At 37.5% G+C, this 24,305-nt stretch overlaps 1 protein-coding gene across 4 annotated transcripts in view; it reads right to left on the bottom strand.

Moving 5' to 3' along the window:
- The window catches only part of CTNNA3 (catenin alpha 3), a 1,910,358-nt gene that overhangs the window by 629,969 nt on the left and 1,256,084 nt on the right, over window positions 1–24,305 (bottom strand). For all 4 annotated transcript variants that reach the window (XM_027530426.1, XM_027530429.1, XM_027530428.1 and 1 more), the window contains one exon: window positions 7,728–7,884. In XM_027530426.1, coding sequence (XP_027386227.1) covers window positions 7,728–7,884 — 157 coding nt within the window. The remainder of the gene's footprint in view (window positions 1–7,727; window positions 7,885–24,305) is intronic.

The following is a 24,305-nucleotide window of genomic DNA, read 5'->3' on the forward strand; positions in this document are numbered from 1 at the left end:
AACAGAGATCTTAAATATTTTTATACTCCCACATGGATAACTGGTGATATCAGGTCCAATGGTAGGCTGGAAAGACAGAGTTTATCAAATCTTATCATGGCTTTCTAAACATAGGATTGAACTTGATGTGGTCAAAGAATCTTCAGACCAGCTATTTCTGACAGGTGTTTTGTTACAGTGTTTTCAGAGAATGACAAAATGTGCAGTTAACGGTGTGGGGATAATCCCTGTAGTGAGTGATAAGACAGAAGTTTTGGGACCTATGTATTTTGAAGATTTTTTGTTCTAATTACTTGTAAGATGACACCGATAGTATTACATAAGTTAACATTAAACTGAAAAGAGCCTCTTTCAGACAACTGAATGTTAGAGAACTTAGTTTGAAAGTGGATTTGGGTCACTGTTTCATTTTATTCTTGCACATAAAATTTTTATACATAATAAATTTGTGAGGTAACTATATTCCTTATGATTTTCAAGAAAGGACTGATTGCACTTATTTTTGGAATTTTCTGTGTACAGCAAGAAACAAAAACGATTCTTAAAAATTGGTATTTTCACTTCTGTATGTGAGAAACTGGTGATTACATAAACACATAATTTTAAAATCATTAATGATATTACTATATTTGGAAATGCAATAGAAAAACCCAAGATGTTTGGTATTTTATTTTTAAAAAATGCCATTATCCCGAGAGCTCCTGATCCATATTGGAAGATCTGCTGCTGCTGCTGCTAAGTCGAGTCAGTCATGTCCGACTCTGTGCAACCCCATAGACGGCAGCCCAAAAGGCTCCTCTGTCCCTAGGATTCTCCGGGCAAGAATACTGGAGTGGGTTGCCATTTCTTTCTCTAATGCATGAAAGTGAAAAGTGAAAGTGAAGTCGTTCAGTCATGTCTGACTCTGTGCAACCCCATGGACTGTAGCCTACCAGGCTCCTCGGTCCATGGGATTCTCCAGGCAAGAGTACTGGAGTAGGTTGCCATTACCTTCTCCGATTGGAAGATCTAGTCATGCTAAAACATTATATATGGGCAAATGTCTTATGAATGTGATTTATTCCTTTGTTAATGAAAATAAAATAATAAAGTCCACGGATCTTTTCTCACTGATTTTAGGATTCATTTGTATATATATATATAAAATATGGAGAGCTGATGTCCTGAGAATCCATAACTTTTAACAATTGACTCAGGAGAAAGTAAGAATGTTTTCAAGACCCCTATTTTTTTTTAATGTATTGTTTTTATTGAAGAATAATTGCATTACAGAATTTTGTTGTTTTAAGACCCCTATTCTTTATCCTTATACAACATCAAAATAATTTAGCATTGTTATCAACTACTGGAAGAAAATCCAAAAAAGATTAAATACTTACTTGAAAATTTGAAAATGTAATATTCTCAAGGTAATTCATAGCTATGAAATCCTAAAAACTAGCCAGTCAGTCACCCTACCTGGCAAACAGAGAAACTGTGAATACAAACAGCATATTCTAAAATTAATTGTAAAATAGTACCAGAGAGGTCATTCAAAAGCTGTCCCCCACAAAAGCTGCCAGATTGTGACTATGATTAGCCATCTTAAGAAAGGTAACTCATCCATAGGTTGGCCTATGATCTTGAATTTAGGACTTCTGAAACTGGTACTAAAAATATGCATAGAGTCAACTAAATTCTTTCTCATTTATTTGACTGGGAAAATTCTGAGAAGCCATTAGTGTTAGGTAGGAAGTTAGGCATGAGCAACTAGGGGTGGCCCAGTCAAAAAAGATTTGAGCTGATCTCAAACCCCACCCTAGACATACTCCAGTACAGCCCAAGAGAGCTCATAGATATCCTATAAAATAACCACAGCGACTTTTCCAATTCCAGAGCATGTTACCTACATGCACAGTGGATGCAAACTAACCACAAGGACTTCTCCAACTCTGGCACACGTGCCCCTGATGCATAGCTACGTCCTCAAGTGACCTTAGGCAGCCAAGAGCCTATAAAGGTTCATAAATACTCTATACATACATACATACATCTGATTTTAACAGACTGAATTATGGGAAAGACATGCATAATAGAGCCAGTTGTTACATAACTTGCAACTGCCAATCAAAACTGTCAGTCCACACCCTCACAGATGAATATGTAAAAGCCCTATTTTAAAAATTCTGTACCTCATTATTCTAGCACCCATGCCTCTCTTTGCTTGGCTCACCTCTCCCTTGAGGTTCTTTTTCTTTTTCCTTCAAGAAAAAATGCTTTTGCCATGAGTAAGACCTCAGATTCATCATTGGCAGGAAACCTGCCAATGTGGGAGTATTTATGTCACAGAAATCAATCAAGTGCTATGAATTAGGACTATTACTTTCTCTGGCTACAGTTGGTTGTTAACCATTTATCAGCACTCAGAGCCCATCATGGAAATCCCATTTTCTTTTACCATCTATTAGTCCAAGAGTAGGTACACCTCTTACCAAGGATAGAACCCAATGAGGAAGGGGCCTCTTTGACTCTCCCTATTTGCAAGTATTATCTGTGGGAACTGGATGTAACAAGAAACAGCACCAGAGCTCAGGCTAAACTATCACAAGGTAAATTTATGAAGACACAGAAACTTAAGAAACAAGTGGGTGCCACTAAGTCATCCACTAAGTTTGGGGCAAACACATTTTTTTTTTCTCTACTTAACAGCCACTTCCCATTTGTTCCTGCTGATAAAATCTCTAATTTTGTTTGTATAGTAAGTGACTAGTCAGAAAATTAGGAGAAGGCAATGGCACCCCACTCCAGTACTCTTGCCTGGAAAATCCCATGGATGGAGGAGCCTGGTAGGCTACAGTCCATGGGGTCGCTGAGGGTCGGACATGGCTCAGCGACTTCACTTTCACTTTTCACTTCCATGCATTGGAGAAGGAAATGGCAACCCACTCCAGTGTTCTTGCCTGGAGAATCCCAGGGACGGGGTAGCCTAGTGGGCTGCCGTCTATGGGGTCGCACAGAGTCGGACACGACTGAAGTGATGCAGCAGCAGTCAGAAAAGTTGAATTATGACTAGTCTAAGCCCAGTGAACTGGTAGGATAAGTTTATGTCAGCTCACAAGAGCTATATTTTTAGGCGTCTCTTCCCAATTCAGAGTTCAGTGGCAGCTGGAAACCTGCCAATAAGGGAGTATTTATGTCACAGAAATCAAGCAAGTGCTATGAATTAGGATGATTACTTTCTCTGGCTACAGTTGGTTGGTAACCATTTATCAGCACTCAGAGCCCATCATGGAAATCCCATTTCCTTTTGCCATCTATTGGTCCAGGAGTAGGTACAGGACCAAATTCTGACCTATGACAAGAGGAGATCTGATGGAAACTAGCTGGAAAAGACTTCCTCCCTGATATGTTAAAGCCAACAAGCCAACTTGCCTTCCTACTTTAAGTTATACTGTGTAACTCTTCAGAGAAGGCAATGGCACCCCACTCCAGTACTCTTGCCTGGAAAATCCCATGGATGGAGGAGCCTGGTAGGCTGCAGTCCATGAGGTCGCTAGGAGTTGGACACGACTGAGTGACTTCACTTTCACTTTTCACTTTCATACATTGGAGAAGGAAATGGCAACCCACTCCAGTATTCTTGCCTGGAGAATCCCAGGGACGGAGGAGCCTGGTGGGTTGCCATCTATGGGGTCCACAGAGTCGGACACGACTGAAGCGACTTAGCAGCAGCAGCAGCAGTGTAACTCTTTGAGATGCAACATGAGGGAAGGTCAAGAGAAACCCAGATGCCTATATCAGTCATATTCCTGGACCAATAGATGGCAAAAGGAAATGGGATTTTCATGATGGGCTCTGAGTGCTGATAAATGGTTAACAAAAGACTGGTCTATGTTTTATTGGCTATGCCAAAGACTTTGACTGTGTGAATCACAGCAAACTGGGAAATTTTTAAAGAGATGGAAATACCAGACCACATGACCTGCCTCCTAAGAAATCTATATGCAGGTCAAGAAGCAACAGGTAGAACTGGATGTGGAAAAACAGATTGGTTCCAAATTGGGAAAGGAATATGTCAAGGCTATATATTATCACCCTGCTTATTTAACTTATATGCAGAGTACATTGGGAGAAGGCAATGGCAACCCACTCCAGTACTCTTCCCTGGATAATCCCATGGAAAGAGTAGCCTGGTGGGCTGCAGTCCATGGGGTCGCAAAGAGTCAGAAATGACAGAAGTGACTTAACATCAGCAGCAGCAGAGTACATCATGAGAAACGCTGGGCTGGATGAAGCACAAGCTGGAATCAAAACTGCCGGGAAAAATATCAATAACCTCAGATATGCAGATGACACCACCCTTATGGCAGAAAGTGAAGAGGAACTAAAAAGCCTCTTGATGAATTGAAAGAGGAGAGTGAAAAAGTTGGCTTAAAGCTCAACATTCAGAAAACTAAGATCATGGCATCTGGTCCCATCACTTCATGGCAAATAGATGGGGAAACAGTGACAGACTTTATTTTCTGGGGCTCCAAAATCATTGCAGATGGTGACTGCAGCCATGAAATTAAAAGACACTTGCTCCTTGGAAGAAAAGTCATGACTAACCCAGACAGCATATTCAAAAGCAGAGACATTACTTTGCCAACAAAGGTCCATCCAATCAAGGTTTTTTTCCAGTAGTCATGTATGGATATGAGAGTTGGACTGCAAAGAAAGCTGTGTGCTGAAGTTTGATGCTTTTGAACTGTGGTGTTGGAGAAGACTCTTGAGAGTCCCTTGGACTGCAAGGAGATCCAGCCAGTCCATCCTAAAGGAAATAAGTCCTGAATATTCATTGGAAGTTCTGATGTTGAAGCTGAAATGACACCTGATGTGAGGAACTGACTCATTTGAAAAGACCCTGATGCTGGGAAAAGTTGAAGGCAGTAGGAGAAGGGGACAACAGAGGATGAGATGGTTGGATGGCATCACCGACTCAATGGACATGAGTTTGAGTAAGCCCAGGAGTTGGTGATGGACAGTGAAGCCTGGCTTGCAGTAGTCCTTGGGATTGCAAAGAGTCGGACACAACTGAGCAACTGAATTGAAGTGAACTGAATAACTCTGAATCACAACCAATCAAAGGGCAGGAAAGTAAGAACTGTCCACCCCAAGGACAGAAAATAATGGAGTGCACTCTTTACAGAGAATTTTAAAAACAATAATGAAACACATTAAATATTAATTCACTTTTTATCACTACCCTTTACTGACAATTCTAAAAAAATGTTAGTGATAAGATACTCCTTCCCACACACAGGGACTAGTCCTATCAATGCCCTCTGGTGTGTTAGGGATAGTAAGTCTAGTATCTTAAATATCTAATGACATGAAATAACTAATGATTTTTGTTATTTAAGCAACTCTCATATGAGTTTTCTCTTACATGCAGGCAAAACATTCTTAAGTGCTAAAGTTTTTCACAGAAAGGCACAGATTCAGAGATTGCCAGATCAGGTGAATCCGGCACTAAAAGGAAAGCCGTGAGCTCTGCTCTGAGGACCTACACAGCTGCTCAGCTCCCAGGCTCCCCACTTTTCTCATCACGTGATTATGGCTCCTGCTCTGGTATGTTCAAGAGATTCTCCCTACTGGGTCATCAACTGACTTATAATAAACTGCCTTCATATTAACTATCTTGAGCAGGTTTCTTCACCACTGGAAATAGAACTGCCTTATGATCCAGCAATCCCACTGCTGGGCATACACACTGAGGAAACCAGAAGGGAAAGAGACACGTGTACCCCAGTGTTCATCGCAGCACTGTTTATAATAGCCAGGACATGGAAGCAACCTAGATGCCCATCAGCAGATGAATGGATAAGAAAGCAGTGGTACATATACACAATGGAGTATTACTCAGCCATTAAAAAGAATACATTTGAATCAGTTCTAATGAGGTGGATGAAACTGGAGCCTATTATACAGAGTGAAGTAAGCCAGAAAGAAAAACACCAATACAGTATACTAACGCATATATATGGAATTTAGAAAGATGCTGACAATAACCCTGTGTACAAGACAGCAAAAGAGACACTGATGTATGGATCAGTCTTATGAACTCTCTTGCAGAGGGAGAGGGTGGGAAGATTTGGGAGAATGGCATTGAAACATGTATAATATCATGTATGAAATGAGTCGCCAGTCCAGGTTCAATGCAGGATACTGGATGCTTGGGGCTAGTGCACTGGGACGACCCAGAGGGATGGTATGGGGAGGGAGGAGGGAGGAGGGCTCAGGATGGGGAACACATGTATACCTGTGGCGGATTCATTTTTATATTTGGCAAAACTAATACAATTTGTAAAGTTTAAAAATAAAATAAAATTAAAAAAAAAAGAACCAACTGAAAAACAGAACCTAGTATTTAACAACTAAATTACAAAAGACCAAATATAAGATACTGATTGAATTCACATTGCAAAGTCTATACTCAAAAGACAGAAAATAGACAAAAATATGCCTAAGTATTGCTTATAGTAGTTAAAATTTATCTAAGTGAAAATAAAAGAACATATATATGACATTTTTTGGAAAAAATATAATAATGCGGGAAAATTCAGCCAACTATTACCTATAAAAAGGCAAAATGACACAATAATTTGAAAACATTTATTTCCATCCAGCATAAAGACTTTGCTGGATGGACATAAACTGGATATCATTAGTTGCTATTTCTGAATAGTGGTATCAAGGCATATTAATATTATTCCTGTTCATTTTCTATTATTTTCAAACTTTTAGTTCTAAAGATATAAAACAATGTCAAAGTAGTTAACTAGCACATATTTTCTTTTCTTTACTATGTTAAGAAAATACACTAGGTTACTATTGTTCAGGATGAGAATATATACATATATAATGAAATCAATAAGGTAGACAAAATACAATCAAGAAACATTTAAAAATATAAAATGATGTTTGAAATTCATGAGAAACTTCATTTTATAAAAAAGGATCATCATATGTCAAGAAAATCTCTTAAAATATATATATAGTTTATTTTAATGAGAGATATTTTTAAGAAAATAAAAAATATTTAAAAGTATTTAGTTCCTTGCTGTTACAACAGTATAATCAAAACCTGAGTTATGTTTCCGAGAATATGTCTTTATGAGAGAAATTTAACTATCATGTATTCTATTATGTGATGAAAGAATCATCTAGGTTTGACGTGAAATCTCATGCCTGTCTGTTATTGATGTGGTTACATGTTCAGACTTATTTTATTCTTTAGAATAACACTACTCAAATATATATGGTGGTTGAAGTATGTGTTATATTTCAAATCAATAAAGAGTTTTCCTATTTTTATTTTTTCCTTTTTCCTACCTTTATTTTTCTGAGTGAAGAAAAACTTGTTTCAAAAAATGTGGAGAAAATCAAGAGATATAACTATATTAAAAGATGGGAAACGCTAATTTATTTGAAAAGCCAGGAAATGCCTAAAATTTCCAGCCACTATTTTCAATTATGCTTTGCCCATGAATGGAGATTTCTTTCAGAGGCAGTGTAAATTGTTGAGATGTATGGGTTACAAGGCATGAGACTCATTATCCTAGATCATATATAGTAGCACTTTGCTTCTAGAAAGGCTACCATTAAAAAAAATCTCATAATATTTCACAAAATTTATTATATTTCATATCATCCTATTGCAGAAAATGACAAGAGCAAACACAGAAATTAAAAGATAAAAATCATACCAGATACAGCCAGGAAGTCATCAATGCTTGTAATGTCATCTACAGCTTCAGTGAGGACATGGATATGATTCTCCCATGTGCGCTTGTACATTTCCATGGTTTTTTTGACCACTTGACTTTTGGGTCTTGCAGCCAAAGCAAGTGCAGCATTAATAATCTATAAAAATACAGAAGGTTCACTTGGTGATTTATTTCAGAATACTTACCATTGTGCATATGACAATTTTTTTTAATTAGATCTGTTTATGCCCTCATGTGTAACTCCTTTGCTTTTGGTAATAGTTTAATTTTATTTTTGGTAATCAATTTTAGAACTGTTTGTCAAGCATCAATGTACTAAGAACTACAAGAGATAACAAAGATAATTGATATCTGCCTATAAAGAGATTGCATGTAACTTAATGAGGACATCATATAACTCCAGCTCAGTAGAGTATTCAATACATACCATAATTACAGAAATGATTGACAGTCTTTAGAGAGAGATCACCTGCAGCAGCAATTCTAAGAAAAGGCTTCAGGAAAGAATAATGTTTAACTGGTCATTTGTATTTACTTTGGACAAGTAGGTAGTGAATCCTCGTTGTATGCAAATCACAGGAAGAAAAGCTTTGACTTCCTTGAGGACTTGAAGAATTTTACCAGTAGATATTCATTGTTGATCAATTATTTCATTTGTCCACTCATTATCATTCAATATTTCAAATATATTATGAGGTTTTTTGTTTGTGTTTGTTTGTTTGAAGGTATCAAGCACTGGTCTTGGTTTTAGGGATATGGCAGTGAACAAGCCTCCCCTGGTGGCTCGGACAGTAAAGAATCTGCCTGCAATGCAGAAGACCCGTGTTTGATCCCTGGGCTGGGAAGATCCCCAGGAGAAGAAAATGGTAACCCACTCCAGTATTCTTACCTGGACAATTCCATGGATAGAGGAGCCTGGAGGGCTACAGTCCATGGGGTTGCAAAGAGTCAGACATGACTGAGCTGCTTTCACTTTCATTTTCTTTCAATGAACAAGACATAAGAAAAAAAAAAAAAATCACTGTCTTCATGGAGCTTATATTCCAGTTAGGAGAGAACGTGCTTGCTCACTTGCTCAGTTATGTCTTACTCTTTGCAACCCATGGACTGTAGCCCACCAGGCTCCTCTGTCCATGGGATTTCCCAGGCAAGGATACCAGAGTAGGTTGCCATTTCCTTCTCCAGGGGATCTTCATGACCCAAGGATAGAACCCATAGCTCATGCACTGGCAGGCAAATTCTTTACCACTGAGCCACCTGTGAAGCCCAGGAAATTAGTAAGTGAATTTAATAAAAATATATGGTCTCTTCTATGATTATAAGAATTAAAGAAGAAAACATAGAGCAAAGAAGGAGGATAAGGCATGGAATTTTAGCGAGGCTTCACAGTGAAGGGGGCAGCATGGGTGGGAAAGAATTTGGAGAGAGAAGTGGCAATATTCAAAAGGCGAGCAAACAGGGGAAATGCTATGAGATTGGTAAGCAGTCTCACCTAGAGCCTGGGTATGCATAAGGGGCCCTTAACTGTCCTGCTCAAGACTGGAGCCTTATTTGGAAGGTACTGGAGAGTCCTTTTGACTTTTGAGTGATTTGCTCAGAACTACACTTTAAAACGGAGAAAGTTATGGCACCCCACTCCAGTACTCTTGCCTGGAAAATCCCATGGACGGAGGAGCCTGGTAGGCTGCAGTCCATGGGGTTGAGAAGAGTTGGACACGACTGAGCAACTTCCCTTTCACTTTTCACTTCATGCATTGGAGAAGGAAATGGCAACCCACTACAGTGTTTTTGCCTGGGGGATCCCAGGGATGGCAGAGCCTGGTGGGCTGCCGTCTCTGGGGTCGCACAGAGTTGGACACGACGGAAACGACTTAGCAGCAGCACACTTTAAAAAGATTAATTTGGCAAAGGAGGCTACTGTAATAGGATACACGAGTAAGAAAGATCTTGGATTGCAATGGCAGAGGTGTTGAAAAAGTTTCGACAGGACTTCTAATAATTTAAATTAGGATAGATCAATTATTGTCAAGAATATCATGCAGACACAAATGATTCTGTAGAAAATAATGTTTTAGAACATGGAAATATTCCCACAATAGTGTAATAACAGCAGATTACAGAACATCATTCTTCATAAAATGCCACTTCTAGCAAATATGCTAGAACTAAAAGTTAGATAAATATATACAAATAAAAATGGTCCTTTCAGAGTGATGGAATTTCAGTGCTTTAATTTGATTTTGTGTGTGTAACTGAATTGTTCAGACTTTCTATGGGCAATATGCTTTAGTTGTATACTCAGAATGAATGAAGTTATTCTTCAAAGAAAGGTGATTACTAAGGTTCTTCCATGATTAATGAAGAGAATGATTATAGTACTGATAGACAATGAGAGATCAGAGGTTAAAAAGTCATTCAGGGTTGTAAAAGCAGATGTGTGCAACTGTTTTGGAAGACATTGTTGATGAAGGGTATTAGATGTCAACCTTTCTAATACAGAGGTTGACTTTGAAGGGACTCTTGGCTCTCTCTACAAATTACATAGTGGTCAATCAGAGATATGAAATTGAATTCCATAAAAAAGTTGTCATTCATTTACTCATTTATTTGTTCATGCATTGTAACAAATCAGTGCTATTCAACAACAATGTATCCAGTTCTACACTGAATACTAAGGACATCACAATGAAAAATATTCCATCATAGTTTCTAAAGCAGCCCATGATCAAAAAGAGGAAGAAGACCAAAGCCAGCCAAATGCAACATACCAGTGATTCTCAGACTTTAGAATGTATCTGAATTCCCTTGAATGACTTATTAAAACAGATTCCTGAGCCACACAGTAGAGTTTCTGATTCAGTTGATGTGCTTTGGAGCCTGAGAATTTGCCTGTCTAACAAATTCCCAGGTGATAGTGATGCTATTGGTCTGGGGCTCCCAGTTAGGAAAACACTCCAATACTTAAGTGTTACAATGTAGGGGCTATTGTAAAGGTGAGCAGAAGATGCGTTAAAACATGTGGGAGAGGTATTCAGCTCCATAAGGAAAGATGTTTCAAAGGACTGAAATCTGAAAAATAAGTGGAAATTAGTATAAGGTGATATTCATTTAGGAAGAGGCAATAACAAGTACAATGAAGACCTGGAAGCAAGGTAGACCCTAAACTCATCTTCTTGGGAAGAGGAGATAGTAACAGAGTTGCAGAAAAATTAAAAAAGAATAATAATGGAAGAGAGGAAAGAACACAGGTTTGGAAAGCACCAATACGTATGAGGAAAGGATAAAATGGAAGTGATAAAGATGAGAGAAGAAATCATCAAGGAGGTAGAAAAGTAAGGTATTCAAGAGTCGAGATGAGGAAGAAAATCTTTTCAAAAGGTCAAATGCCATAGGAAAGTAAAGAATAATGAGGATTAAAAATGACTTTTGAATTTGGAAAATAGGAATCATTGGTGTGGCAGAATATTGGACACAAGATTCAGATTTCACCAAAATATAATGGCAACAATAAAAAGAATCTTTTTTCTACTCAGTAACTTAAAGGCTGCACCTCACCGCTGTGATTTTCAACAAATTACTGGTGGTACAGGAGGAGAGAAATTAATTGCTTGAAACTGTTATGCTGATATTCTCTTATTTCTTTTTTATGAAAGAGGAACACATTGAATTTTAAGGAAATGTAACCTACCTTTAGTAATAACAACTGCAGTATTCCCGGACTTTAGTTTTAGAGCTTTATTAACCTAATAACTTATAATGTAGGACAGGGAAGCCTGGTGTGCTGCAGTCTACGGGGTCGCAAAGAACCAGACATGACTAAGTGACTGAACAAAAACAACAGCTCCCAGCGTACACTGCAGAGGCTCCGGTCTCTGGTGTTTCGTTGTCCCTGCAGTTGAACAACTGTACTTATGCGACTGTACTGCCATTATGCCTTCACAGTCTGTGCATACTTTTTAAGTACTCGTGTAGATCCCTTAGTGGTGATGTGGTTTCAGAAATATATGGCATGCTGTATTTTGTATGAACATTTTCAGTTCTGCAGCTGATTCAGTTTAACTGATTCAACACTGCACACTACGAGAAATACATATCCTACTTGACTCCTGATATTTAAATTAAAACTAAAAGCAGAAAAAAACTTGAATGATGTGCAAACCTTCTTTAAGGCAGAAGAAATATTCATCCCAGTGTCATCCTCCTAATATTTTAGCTACATATCTTGAGAAGTGGGAGAGAATATTCTCAAATACTCCTTATGCATAGCTAAACATGACTTAAATTTAAAGTGAATGATGTTGCTTCCTGAGGCCTCTTTCTTTAGATTATGGTTGAGATGTGTACATACCAGATCACCCTTGACCGCATTCATCACCTAATCAGTCGATTATCCTTTGAAACAGCATCTTTAACTTTAGGACCTTTTTATATCTTGTTGCGGTTGTTCAGTTGCTCAGTTCTTTCCGACTCTTTGGCACACCATGGACTGCAGCACACCAGGCTTCCCGGTCCCTCACTATCTCCCAGAGTTTGCTCAAACTCATGTCCATTGTGTCGGTGATGCCATCCAACCATCTCATCCTGTGTCGTCCCCTTCTCCTGCCTTCAATCTTCCCAGCATCAGGGTATTTTCCAATGAATCAGTTCTTTGCATCAGGTGGCCAAAGTATTGGAGTTTCAGCTTCAGCATCAGTCCTTCCAATGAATATTCAGGACTGATTTCCTTTAGGATGGACTGGTTTGATCTCCTTGCAGTCCAAGAGCCTCTCAAGAGTCTTCTCCAACACCACAGTTCAAAAGCATCAATTATTCGGTGCTCAGCCTTCTTTGTGGCTCAACTCTCACATCCATACATGACTACTGGAAAAACCATAGCTTTAGACTATACGGACCTTTGTTGGCAAAGCAACGTGTCTGCTTTTTAATATACTGTCTAGGTTTTTCATAGCTTTTATTCCAAAGAGCAAGCATCTTTTTATTTCATGGCTGCAGTCACCATCTGCAGTGATTTTGGAACCCAAGGACATAAAGTCTGTCACTGTTTCCATTGTTTCCCCATCTATTTGTCAAGAAGTGATGGGACCAGATGCCATGATCTTAGTTTAACAGGACTATTTTTTTAAAATGATCTTATATATTAACAGGACTATTTTAATACCCTTCCAAATAGTTTCCTAACCCAGACCCTGTTTGCTCCAGGCCATTCTCCTTGTGACAAACACATTTATTTTTCAAATGCACAAGAGATCCTGTCCCATACTGCCTGCTGTAATGACCACCCTCATTTTAGCCTACATTCCAGCTGTCTTCAGCTTTATCTCCTGATCACATCACGTATCTCCATACTTCCACGATTTTTTTTTTCTTACAACTGAATCTGCCTCAAGACCATTGCTCCATCACTTTCCATTCTTTGGTCCTTCTGAGGAAATGACTCTTAACCTTTTACAAACCTGTTGAAATACCACTGCATACTGTGACATCTGTCCCATTCCCTATACCCCAGAATGTGAACTGTCTGCTGTTTTTTAAAAGTACTTTTTCCATATAACCAAATAGTAATTATCATATTGCATGAGTGTTTATACACCTCTGCTCCATATGAGCCTCTTCATAGGAGGGACTGTGTTTTATTTATCCTTGCTTCTTGGTACATTAAGCATGCTAATTATAGTTCCCTCTATATTTATTAACTCTCCCTAAAAGATATTAGTTGACTCAAGGTTTACTCTTAGAGAACAGCCATAGATAGCCAAGTTCAGCATATTTTTTTTTCCATTTTCAAAAGTATTTAGATCATAGGCTGGTATTCAATTCAAGAACAACCATTAGTAGTCACGGGCATGATGTAAAAGGTTAAGGCATTCAAATCTCTACTGAATATTTGAACAAAGACTTACACAGAGGCCATGTAGTAAAATCAGAACCAGATTTTATCAGAACCGGTACCCCTATGAAGAGGGGGAGTAGTGGGGTTAAGGCCCTGAGGAAGTAGAACAAACCAAAGTTGTAAAGAAGAAGACACTATGAGTAGATCGAAGTTATGATGTAAAGAAAAGAAAGAGCAAAGAGTAAAATAAGCCAGTCAATTGAAATAAAAATGAATGAAACCGTGTACCCATCAAACAAAATCTTTTTATTCTCTCCTCTCTTCAGCCTATCAATCTGACTATTCTAGATACCTCATAAAAGTGGAATTGTATAACATTTGACCTTTTGTGTGTGGCTTTTACATGTAGAATGATGCTTTCAGGGTCCATCTGTTGTAGCATGTGTCAAAACTTTATTTCTTTTTAAAGCTGAATAATATTCCACTAGACCTATATTTTGCTTGTCCATTTCTCTGCTGATGGACACTTAGGCTGTCTCCACCTCTTGGCTACTGTGAGTAATGCATATGCATTGGTGTACAAATATCTCACCAAGTCCTGGCTTTCAAATATTTCATCTACACACCACAAATAGAATTTCTGGGTCATGTGGTAATTCTAAGTTAAACTTTTTTGAGGAAATGTCATACTGTTTTCCACAGTGGCTATACCATTGTACTTTCCAGCTGGCAATACACTAAGCTTCCAATTTCTCCACTTCAGTGTCCTAAGCAGAGTTTCTAAGAAGTTCATTGGAATTAATATTTTGAATACAATGAGGAAGATGCTACCAGTATTCTCATTTTACTAGTGAGACAATAAAGGCATGAAGACTGAATAATTTGTGCGAAGTTATAGAGGGAACTCTAGATTGTAAGACAAGAGGCTTAAATTAGAGTTTTACTTTGCTTCAAACTGATTTTATATACCCAGAAGAGTCATATTGGCTCTCCCAGAACTCATTTTCCCAGAAGAATAGGTAAGTTTGCACTGAATTTGGGGTGGGGGCAGTACTTGAGTTAGCTGATCCCTCTCAGGTTCCTTTGAACATACAGATTTAATACTATCAACTGATGTATATATTTCTCTTAAAAGATTCCTAAAAACAGTTACTTTCAAAGTGAACATAAATCCATGTAATTTAATTTCCCTCAGAAATATTTCAGTATTGGCATTGATACAAATAATCTTAAACATTTTAGTTAATATAACAAAAGCACTTTGTGGATTAAAAAGATGAGTTATGTGGAAGTACCTATAGATCTGATTACCTCAATGTCATGGTGTGTAGAGAAAATTAAAATAACTAGATATATGATACCTCAAATACATCTAAGCTAGCATGTGACAAGAATTTATATGATATGTACTTAAACTGGTAACACTGTAATAATTTTGGAATAGTAGCAACCATGGTAATGACATCACATTCAATGCTCCAATTTTGTGCATTCTTTTCTTAGCTTCTTAAATAATATTCTACTACCAAACGTTTCTCACTTTCTATGTTGGTGTTTCCACTTTTCCTTAGTTTTGGTAATCTTTTCTTTTTTGTCTTCTTTCATTTATTGGAAACTATCATTGCATTTTAAAAGTAAGCTACATGATATTTGTCATCAAGAATCTCCATAGTCACATCTTCATGTTAAATTATAAAAGCATTTCGAGGCTGGGGAAGGGTGGTGGTGAGGAGGTGTAACCTGTCATAGACCCTCACAAGTTGATAAACAACTAGATTGCATTCAACTTTGGCCTAATAGTGTTGCAGTCTCATTACTCCATGAAGGGATGATCCCTATATGAGAACCTTACTCACATGAATCTTCTCATGAGGCTTTAACTTGCATTTGTGTGTGTGCATGCTAAGTCACTTCAGTTGTATGCAACTCTTTGTGACCTTATGGATTGTAGCCCATCAGATTCCTCTGTCCATGGGATTCTGCAGGCAAGAATACTAGAGTAGGTTGCCATGCGCTCCTCCAGGGAATCTTCCTGACCCAGGAATTGAATCAAGGTCTCGTATCTCCTGCACTGGCAGGTAGGTTCTTTACCACTAGCACTACCTGGGAAGCATTTTGGATACACATTAAAAAAACCTACTCTCTGTGTGCTGTGCTTACTGCTCAGTCATGTCCGACTCTGCAACCCCATGGATGGTAGCCCACCAGGCTCCTCTGTCCATGGGGATTCTCCAGGCAAGAATATTGGAGTGGGTTGCCATGTCCTCCTCCAGGGTATCTTCCCAACCTAAAGATCAAACCCAGGTCTCCTGCATTGCAGATGGATTCTTTACTGTCTGAGCCACCAGGGAAGCCCAACCTACTCTAGTGATGAAAAGCAATTTTTAGAAAGGGAAAGGGGTGGGAATTTCCTGCTGGTTCAGTGGTTAGGACTTAGGCACTTTCACTGCCAAGGGTCTGGATTCAATCCTTGGTCTGGGAACTAAGATCTCACAAGCCCCACAGTCAGAAAATAAAGTAAAGTTAACTAAATAGGGAGGGGTGCAAAGTTGATTTTTGGGAGAATGTCTATGTGTTTCTTTTACACATATTCTAGTACAAGCTTTTCTCTCTCTTAATCCATACCGCTAGAGCAAAGGAGAAAATTCAGCCTAGGACTATTTAAGTTATGGAAAACGTAGTACTCCCTAGAAGGTCTGTAAAAGAAAACTACTTTACAGGAAAATCAAAATACTATTTTCCTGTCCTCTATACTACTTATTAAGACAGGTTGGTGATGGTTCATCGCTAAGCCATGTCCAACTGTTTTGCAACCGCATAGATTGTAGCTCTCCAGCTGCTCTGGCCATGGGATTTCCCAGTCAAGAATATTAGAGTGGGTTTCCAAGCCCTCCTCCAGGGGATCTTCTGAACCCAGGGAAAGAATTTAGGTCTCCCTCTTGCAGGTGGAATCTTTACCATCTGAGCCACACAAATACACAAAGAATTTAGTTTTGATAAGCTCAATGATCATTTTGATATGCTAATCATAAAAGTGTCCCTTAAACAAAAATGAATTTAAGGAAAACTGAATCTAAAGAAACATTATACTTTTTAGATTTAACTATAATATAGTTAAATATAGCCAACATACGCTGGATCATCGAAAAAGCAAGATAGTTCCAGAAAAACATCTATTTCTGCTGTATTGACTATGCCAAAGCCTTTGATTGTGTGGGACCACAATAAACTGTGGAAAATTCTGAAAGAGATGGGAATACCAGACCACTTGACCTGCCTCTTGAGAAACCTGTATGCAGGTCAGGAAGCAACAGGTAGAACTGGACATGGAACAACAGACTGGTTCCAAATAGGAAAAGGAGTACGTCAAGGCTGTATATTGTCACCCTGCTTATTTAACTTATATGCAGAGTACATCATAAGAAACGCTGGGCTGGATGAAGCACAAGCTGGAATCAAGATAGCCCAGAGAAATATCAATAACCTCAGATATGCAGATGACACCACCCTTATGGCAGAAAACAAAGAAGAATTAAAAAGCCTCTTGATGAAAGTGAAAGAGGAGAGTGAAAAAGTTGGCTTCAAGCTCAACACTCAGAAAACTAAGATCATGGCATCTGGTCCCATCACTTCATGGCAAATAGATGGGCAAACGGTGGCTGACTTTATTTTTCTGGGCTCCAAAATCACTGCAAGTGGTCATTGCAGCTATGAAATTAAAAGACGCTTACTCCTTGGAAGGAAAATTATCACCAACCTAGACAGCATAATAAAAAGCAGAGACATTACTTTGCCAACAAAGTTCCATCTAGTCAAGGCTATGGTTTTTCCAGTAGTCATGTACCCAATAGTCATGTATGGATGTGAGAGTTGGACTATAAAGAAAGCTGAGCACCGAAGAATTGATGCTCTTGAACTGTTGTGCTGGAGAAGACTCTTGAGAGTCCCTTGGACTGCAAGGAGATCCAACCAGTCCATCCTAAAGGAGATCAGTCCTGGGTGTTCATTGGAAGGTCTGATGTTGAAGCTGAAACTCCAATACTTTGGCCACCTGATGCCAAGAACTGACTCATTTGAAAAGACCCTGATGCTGGGAAAGATTGAAGGCAGGAGGAGAAGGGGATGACAGAGGATAAGATGGCTGGATGGCATCACCGACTCAATGGACACGAGTTTGGGTAGGCTCTGGGAGTTGGTGTTGGACAGGGAGGCCTGGTGTGTTGCAGCTCATGGGGTCACAAAGAGTCAGACACGACTGAGTGACTGAACTGAATTGATAATATAGAACTAAAATCAGAGAAAATTTGCTTTAAAAAAGACAATTCTGAGATCAGTACTGTGTATTATGAATTAAGGTAATGAAAATACCTTAATTTCTAATGATTAAACAAACAAAAATAACCAAGATTTTTTGGATTCATTTTAATATGCCACTCAGGTATTTAATAAGTTTAGAATTTGTAGTAGAAAAATATATCTATTATTTTCCAAATCATTGGGATCAGGTGGAGGAATTAAAAATGAATTTGATAGCTTTGCCAAATTGATAAACTCTCTTTTAAAGAAAAAAAAAAGTAATTTTGTATCAGAAACATCTACAAAGTTCCTTTTAAGGCACCAGCAATTCCCCATAAGTGTAAAAGCAAAGGGGGGCTTCCCAGATGGCTCAGTGGTAAATAAATTACCTGCCAAGCAGGAGATGAGGATTCAATCCCTGGGTCAAGAAGATCCCCTGGAGAAGGAAATGTCAACCCAAAACAGTAAAATCCCATGGAAAGAGGAGCCTGGCATGCTATAGTTCATGGAGTAACAGTCAGACATGAGTTAGCAGCTCAACAACAAAAAAATAAAGGCAAAACATAAGCTATTTATTAAATTTTAAATTTACTTTATGATAAGAGTTTGGAAAATTTTTAAATTTAAAAAAGTATATATTTGCATTGTCTGAATGCTTTGGATTAGACATTCTCTCAATGTATTTGGAATTTCTGAAGATTTAACTAGGTCTTATCTAAAAGCATGAACTAAAAAGAGTTCAAAAACATTAGGAGACTTAACATTTTTAATCGTCAAGAGTGTTTTCTATTTATCTACTATTTATCTAAAGCAGAAAAACAGAGAACACAAACTCAGAAAATGGATACAACTTGGTAACTGAACAACAAGAGAGAAAAGTCACACACAAATATTTGATAAAGGTTAACAGGTATATAAAACTCAGATCATATGAAGCAATATTTCCCCTACACTTCCAAGATGTATAACAAGATATGTACATAAGACACAGGGTAAGAACTGGGTTAAAATAGGCAAGGATGACCTGCTCTATTTTTCTCATTACTTTTATTCTCACTCTTTCTCCCTCCAGTGGGTTCCTAGAAGAGACATTTTGTTAAAGATCTTGACCTAGCATTTTGGCTTCTTGGATACTATGTCCGCTGCCACAAGTCTACACTCTGGTACCATTATCTCTCAATGGGACCATTAAGGTAACTTTAACCCTGGTTCCAGCCACTCTCCACAATCTAATATTTCTGAATTACAAATCTCATGATGTTCCCATCTGTCTCTTAGGATAAATGCAAAAGTATCTAACTTGGCTTTAAAGCTCTGAAATATTTGATGCCTGTTTATTTTTCTAGCATCATTTATCATCAGTTCCCCTTTCTACCTCTTTCTAGGTAACTAATTCATCTAATAGAGGTCACAACAAGAATAATTCATCTAATAGAGGTCACTTCCTCAGGAAAACTTTATCAAATCTAGGTAATCTAGGTCCAGTTTCTTGTGATATACCGTCATAAAACAATACATTTTTCTCATTGTGTATTTATCTCATTATGTAATGGGATGTTCATTAGAGTGAACTTTGAGTTCATTTGATATGTGATCCATATCCCTCACTGTTCTGAAAAGCATGAATTTTAATGTTTTAATGTTATTTCCCCAGGGCATGTGGAAAGTGTCTAGGAGGATCCCCTTTCCATATAACTAGGACTCCAGTCTATAGTTCCTTCTACTTTGCTAGCCTACACATTTAATAAAGCCTTTTCCCAAATAAGTACATCCCTACAAGGAATTTTTATACTAGTACCTAAAATAATAAAAATTTTAAAAGTCTATATTGATTTTCTTATAACTAAAGAATGGAATCACAGGGAGAAGTATGGAGGCACTGATAAGGTTTGTATTCAAAAGAAAAAGTGCTGATTAAATCTTCATAGTAAGATATTTTGAGGGCCATTCCAACGAGGACCATTAGCCAATGGACTGCACCACCAGGACTTGCCTATAGTTCAATATTAGAGAAACTAGAGTTAGAGAAAGGTAAACATCAAAATGGAATGTTTCCTATTGAATTACCATACTCAAAAATTCACCAATTTGCTAATTGTTCAGATTTGAATTCTGTACCTTTGTCAGCTAGGGTCAGAACAGGAAAACAAGAAGGAATCCAAGATAGAAAGTCAGTTAAGAAATATTGTGGCAATTTTAACCACATAGTCAAGACAAACAAGGGAGTGTTCACTCATCTATTCAAATCACCCTGAGACCATAAAAGCAAACCCTTTTATTACCAATGTATAGATGGAAATGGAGAAGGCAATGGCACCCCACTCCAGTACTCTTGCCTGGAAAACCCCATAGATGGAGGAGCCTGGTAGGCTGCAGTCCATGGGGTCGCTAAGAGTCAGACACGACTAATCGACTTCACTTTCACTTTTCACTTTCATGCATTGGGGAAGGAAATGGCAACCCACTCCAGTATTCTTGCCTGGAGAATCCCAGGGACGGGGGAGGCTGATGGGCTGCCAACTATGGGGTCGCACAGAGTTGGACACAACTGAAGTGACTTAGCAGCAGCAGCAGCAGCATAGATGGAAAAGTAAAACTAAAATTAAGAAAAACAGAATATATTAATAATGAACTATCAGAAAGATACAGCAAAAAAGTTTGAAACAAAATAACATCAAAAAATAAAACAGCTAGGAATAAATTTAATCAAGAAGGTGGAAGATCTATACTCTGAAAACTATAGGTGAAGAAAATTGAAGGTGATACAAAAAAATGGAAAGATAGCCCATGTTCTCAGATTGGAAGAATACATATAGCTAAAGTTTCCATACTACACAGATTATCTACAGATTTAATAAAATCCTTATCAAAATACCATGACATTTTTTCACAAAACTAGAACAAATAATCCAAAAATTTATATAGACCCACAAAGACTCTGAATTGCCAAAGCAATCTTGAGAAAAAAGGACAAAACTTGAGGTAACACAATTCCTGATATCTGACTATACTACAAAGCTACAGTAATCAAACAGCATAGTATTGGCACAAACCACAGACATAGACCAATGGGATAGAATATAGAGTTCAGAAATAAACTCACATCTATGGTCAATTAATCTATGACAAAGGATGAAACACTATATAATGGACAAAAGATAGTGTCTTCAACAAGTGGTGCTAGGAAAACAGAATAGCTACATGTAAAATAATGAAATCAAAGTTTTTTCTTACATCATAAAAAATATAAACTCTAAATGATTAAATATCTAAATGTAAGCCCTGAAACCATACAACTCCTAAAAGAGAACACAGGCAGAATATATTTTGACATATATTTTGGCAACATTTTTTTGGATCTATCTCCTAAGGCAAAATAAATAAAAGCAAAAATAAACAAATGGAGCCTAAGCAAACTTAAAAACATTTGCACAGCAAAGGAACCATTGACAAAATGAAAAGATAATCTATGGAATGGGAGGAAATATTTGCAAGTAATATGACCAATAAAGGGTTAATATGCTATATCTATCTATCTATGACCAATAAAGGGTTAATATACTATATTAATCAATGCAAGTACTATGACCAATAAAGGGTTAATATACTATATCTATCTATCTAATATGACCAATAAACGGTTAATATACTATATCTATCTATATATACACATACACACACTTATAATACATATATTTTATAATAGCATATATTAGTATATAGTATATATATAATAGTATATTTATACTATGTATAAATATGTATGTGTAGTATGTGTGTGTATGTATATATATGTATATGTTATTCCCTGGTGGCTCAGAGAGTAAGCGTCTGCCTGCAATATAGGAGACCCAAGTTCGATCCCTGGGTCAGGAAGATCCCCTGGCGAAGGCAATGGCAACCCACTCCAGTACTCTTGCCTGGAAAATCCCATGGACTAGAAGCCTGGTGGCTACAGTCCGTGGGGTCGGAAAGAGTTGGACACGACTGAGCGACTTCACTTACTTAGAGAGAGAGAGAGATTATACAACCAAATATGAAGCAAAAACCCTCAAAAAACTGAGAAAAGATCTGAAAAGACAGTTTCCCAAAGAAGACACACCGAGATGGTTAACAGGCACACAAAAGTATGCTCAACGTTGCTAATTTATTGCTGCTGCTACTGCTAAGTCGCTTCAGTCATGTCCGACTCTGTGCGACCCCATAGACAGCAGCCCACCAGGCTCCCCCGTCCCCGGGATTCTCCAGGCAAGAACACTGGAGTGGGTTGTCGTTTCCTTCTCCAATGCAAGAAAGTGAAAAGTGAAAATGAAGTCGCTCAATGGTGTCTGACTCTCCGCGACCCCATGGACTACAGCCTACCAGGCTCCTCCATCCATGGGGTTTTCCAGGCAAGAGTACTGGAGTGGGGTGCCATCACCTTCTCCTGCTAATTTATTAGGGAAATGCAAATCAAAATCACAGGAGACATCATCTCGTATCTGTCAAAATGATTATCATCAAACATCACAAAAAATCAAATGTTGGAGATGATATGGAGAAAAGGGGACCCTCGTACATTGTTGCTGGGATTGTAAATTGGTTCAATCAGTATGGAAAACATTATCAAGTTTCCTCAGAAAACTAAAAATAGAATTACCATATGACCCAGCAATTCTAATTTTGGGTATATCTTTGAAAAATATGAAAATACTAACTGTAAAAGATATGTACACCCAAATGTTCATAGCAGCATTATTTACAATAGCCAAGTTATGGAAATAACCTAAGTGTCCATCAACATATAAGTGAATAAAGAAGCTGTGGTGTGTTTGTATGTGTGTATTCTATCAAATGTGTGTGTGTGTGTATATATAGAGAGAGAGGAGGTGGAGAATATACTTTCTCTATATATATATATATGATAGAATATTACCAGAATTTCATAAAAAATAATGAAATTCTATCATTTGCAACAAATGGATAGACCTAGAGAGTATTCTGATCAATGAAATAAGTCAGAGAAAGATAGATACTGTATTTTACCACTTACATGTGGAATCCAAAATAAAAAAAAATATATATATATGTAACAAACAGACTCACTGATATAGGAAACAACTTACTGGATACTAGTGGGGTGAAGGAAGAGAGGAGAGGCAAAATCCGGGTATGGGATTGAGAGATAAAAATTATTATGTATAAAATAGATACACAAAAAGGCTATATTGTATGACACAGGGAAACATAGCCATTATTTTGTAATACCTTCAAATGGAGTATAATCTATTAAATACTGAATCACTATGCTGTATACCTAAAACTAACATAATACTCTAAATCAACTATAGTTTAATTTTAAAAAAGGAAAAATAGATGCTACCAACAAAAGGGAATATTAGTAAATTTTTCTAAGCTTCTGTTTTATAAAGATCTGAAGACAGGGAGAGAGAGAGAAGAAATAAAACAAAATTCCCTGAGAATGAATTTGAGTTGCCTTTCTCAATTAGAAGCTTTGTATATAGTTGGGCAACCCATTCTTTATATTTTCTCTTTAATCTGTCAAATTTGGAATATGATATCTATCCAATAGAATTACTTAGAATCAAATAGTAAAGTATATTATATTAGGAGTGATTTCAAAACATAAACTATATAACCTTAAGGTATTATTATGCACAAAAAATCCTGATTTTTTTAAAGCAGTTAAGAGTGAGAATTTGAGGAGAAAGTAATTTTCATTCTGGAAATGGAAGAAAAGATAATCATTTTTCCATATCAAATAATTATAAACATTATTATTGGAAATTTACTATATTAGAGAAGACTTCTTCCTGATCAGAAAAGACTGTAAAAGTTCTGGATGTTTATTTCACTCTCAAGGTCCTGGAATCCCTAATTGCTGAAGCATATTCACTGGTGCATGTGAAGTACCACAGTAATGCCCTACTTATTGTAATAATTACACACTGAAGAAGCAATGGCCTACATTCAGGAGAACTCTCTTTGGGAGTACGCTTCTTAAGTAAAACAAACAATCTGAATTTTCAGCTGCTAATGAGTTCGTTGATAGATATTACCCTAGGAAGATATAATGATACTATACACTGGAAAACAGCCACTCTTCATTGAATGCAGACCTGAATTTCCATGTACTATTTATTTTTTGCTCAGCAGCCCTGAGCCATAACATGCATAGTAAAAGATAAATAAAGCTGTGATTTTAAATTACAGATGTAAATATGCTGGGTTATGTATAGAACTCAGGAATAAAGTACTACTGCTTCCTGGGAGCTGGACCCATACAAATTAGATTGAGTAGGACACAAACTATGAACGGGAGGAAATTCTGTCTGGGGAAATTTAGGTGACAAACCCACAGTGACTTTTAGCAGCTGGCTGAGTCTATTTGAAGAGCTAATGTCATTTCACATAACGGACTGGGAAGAACT

This window comes from Bos indicus x Bos taurus, chromosome 28 (genome assembly GCF_003369695.1).
Source record: "Bos indicus x Bos taurus breed Angus x Brahman F1 hybrid chromosome 28, Bos_hybrid_MaternalHap_v2.0, whole genome shotgun sequence".
NCBI lineage: Eukaryota > Metazoa > Chordata > Mammalia > Artiodactyla > Bovidae > Bos > Bos indicus x Bos taurus.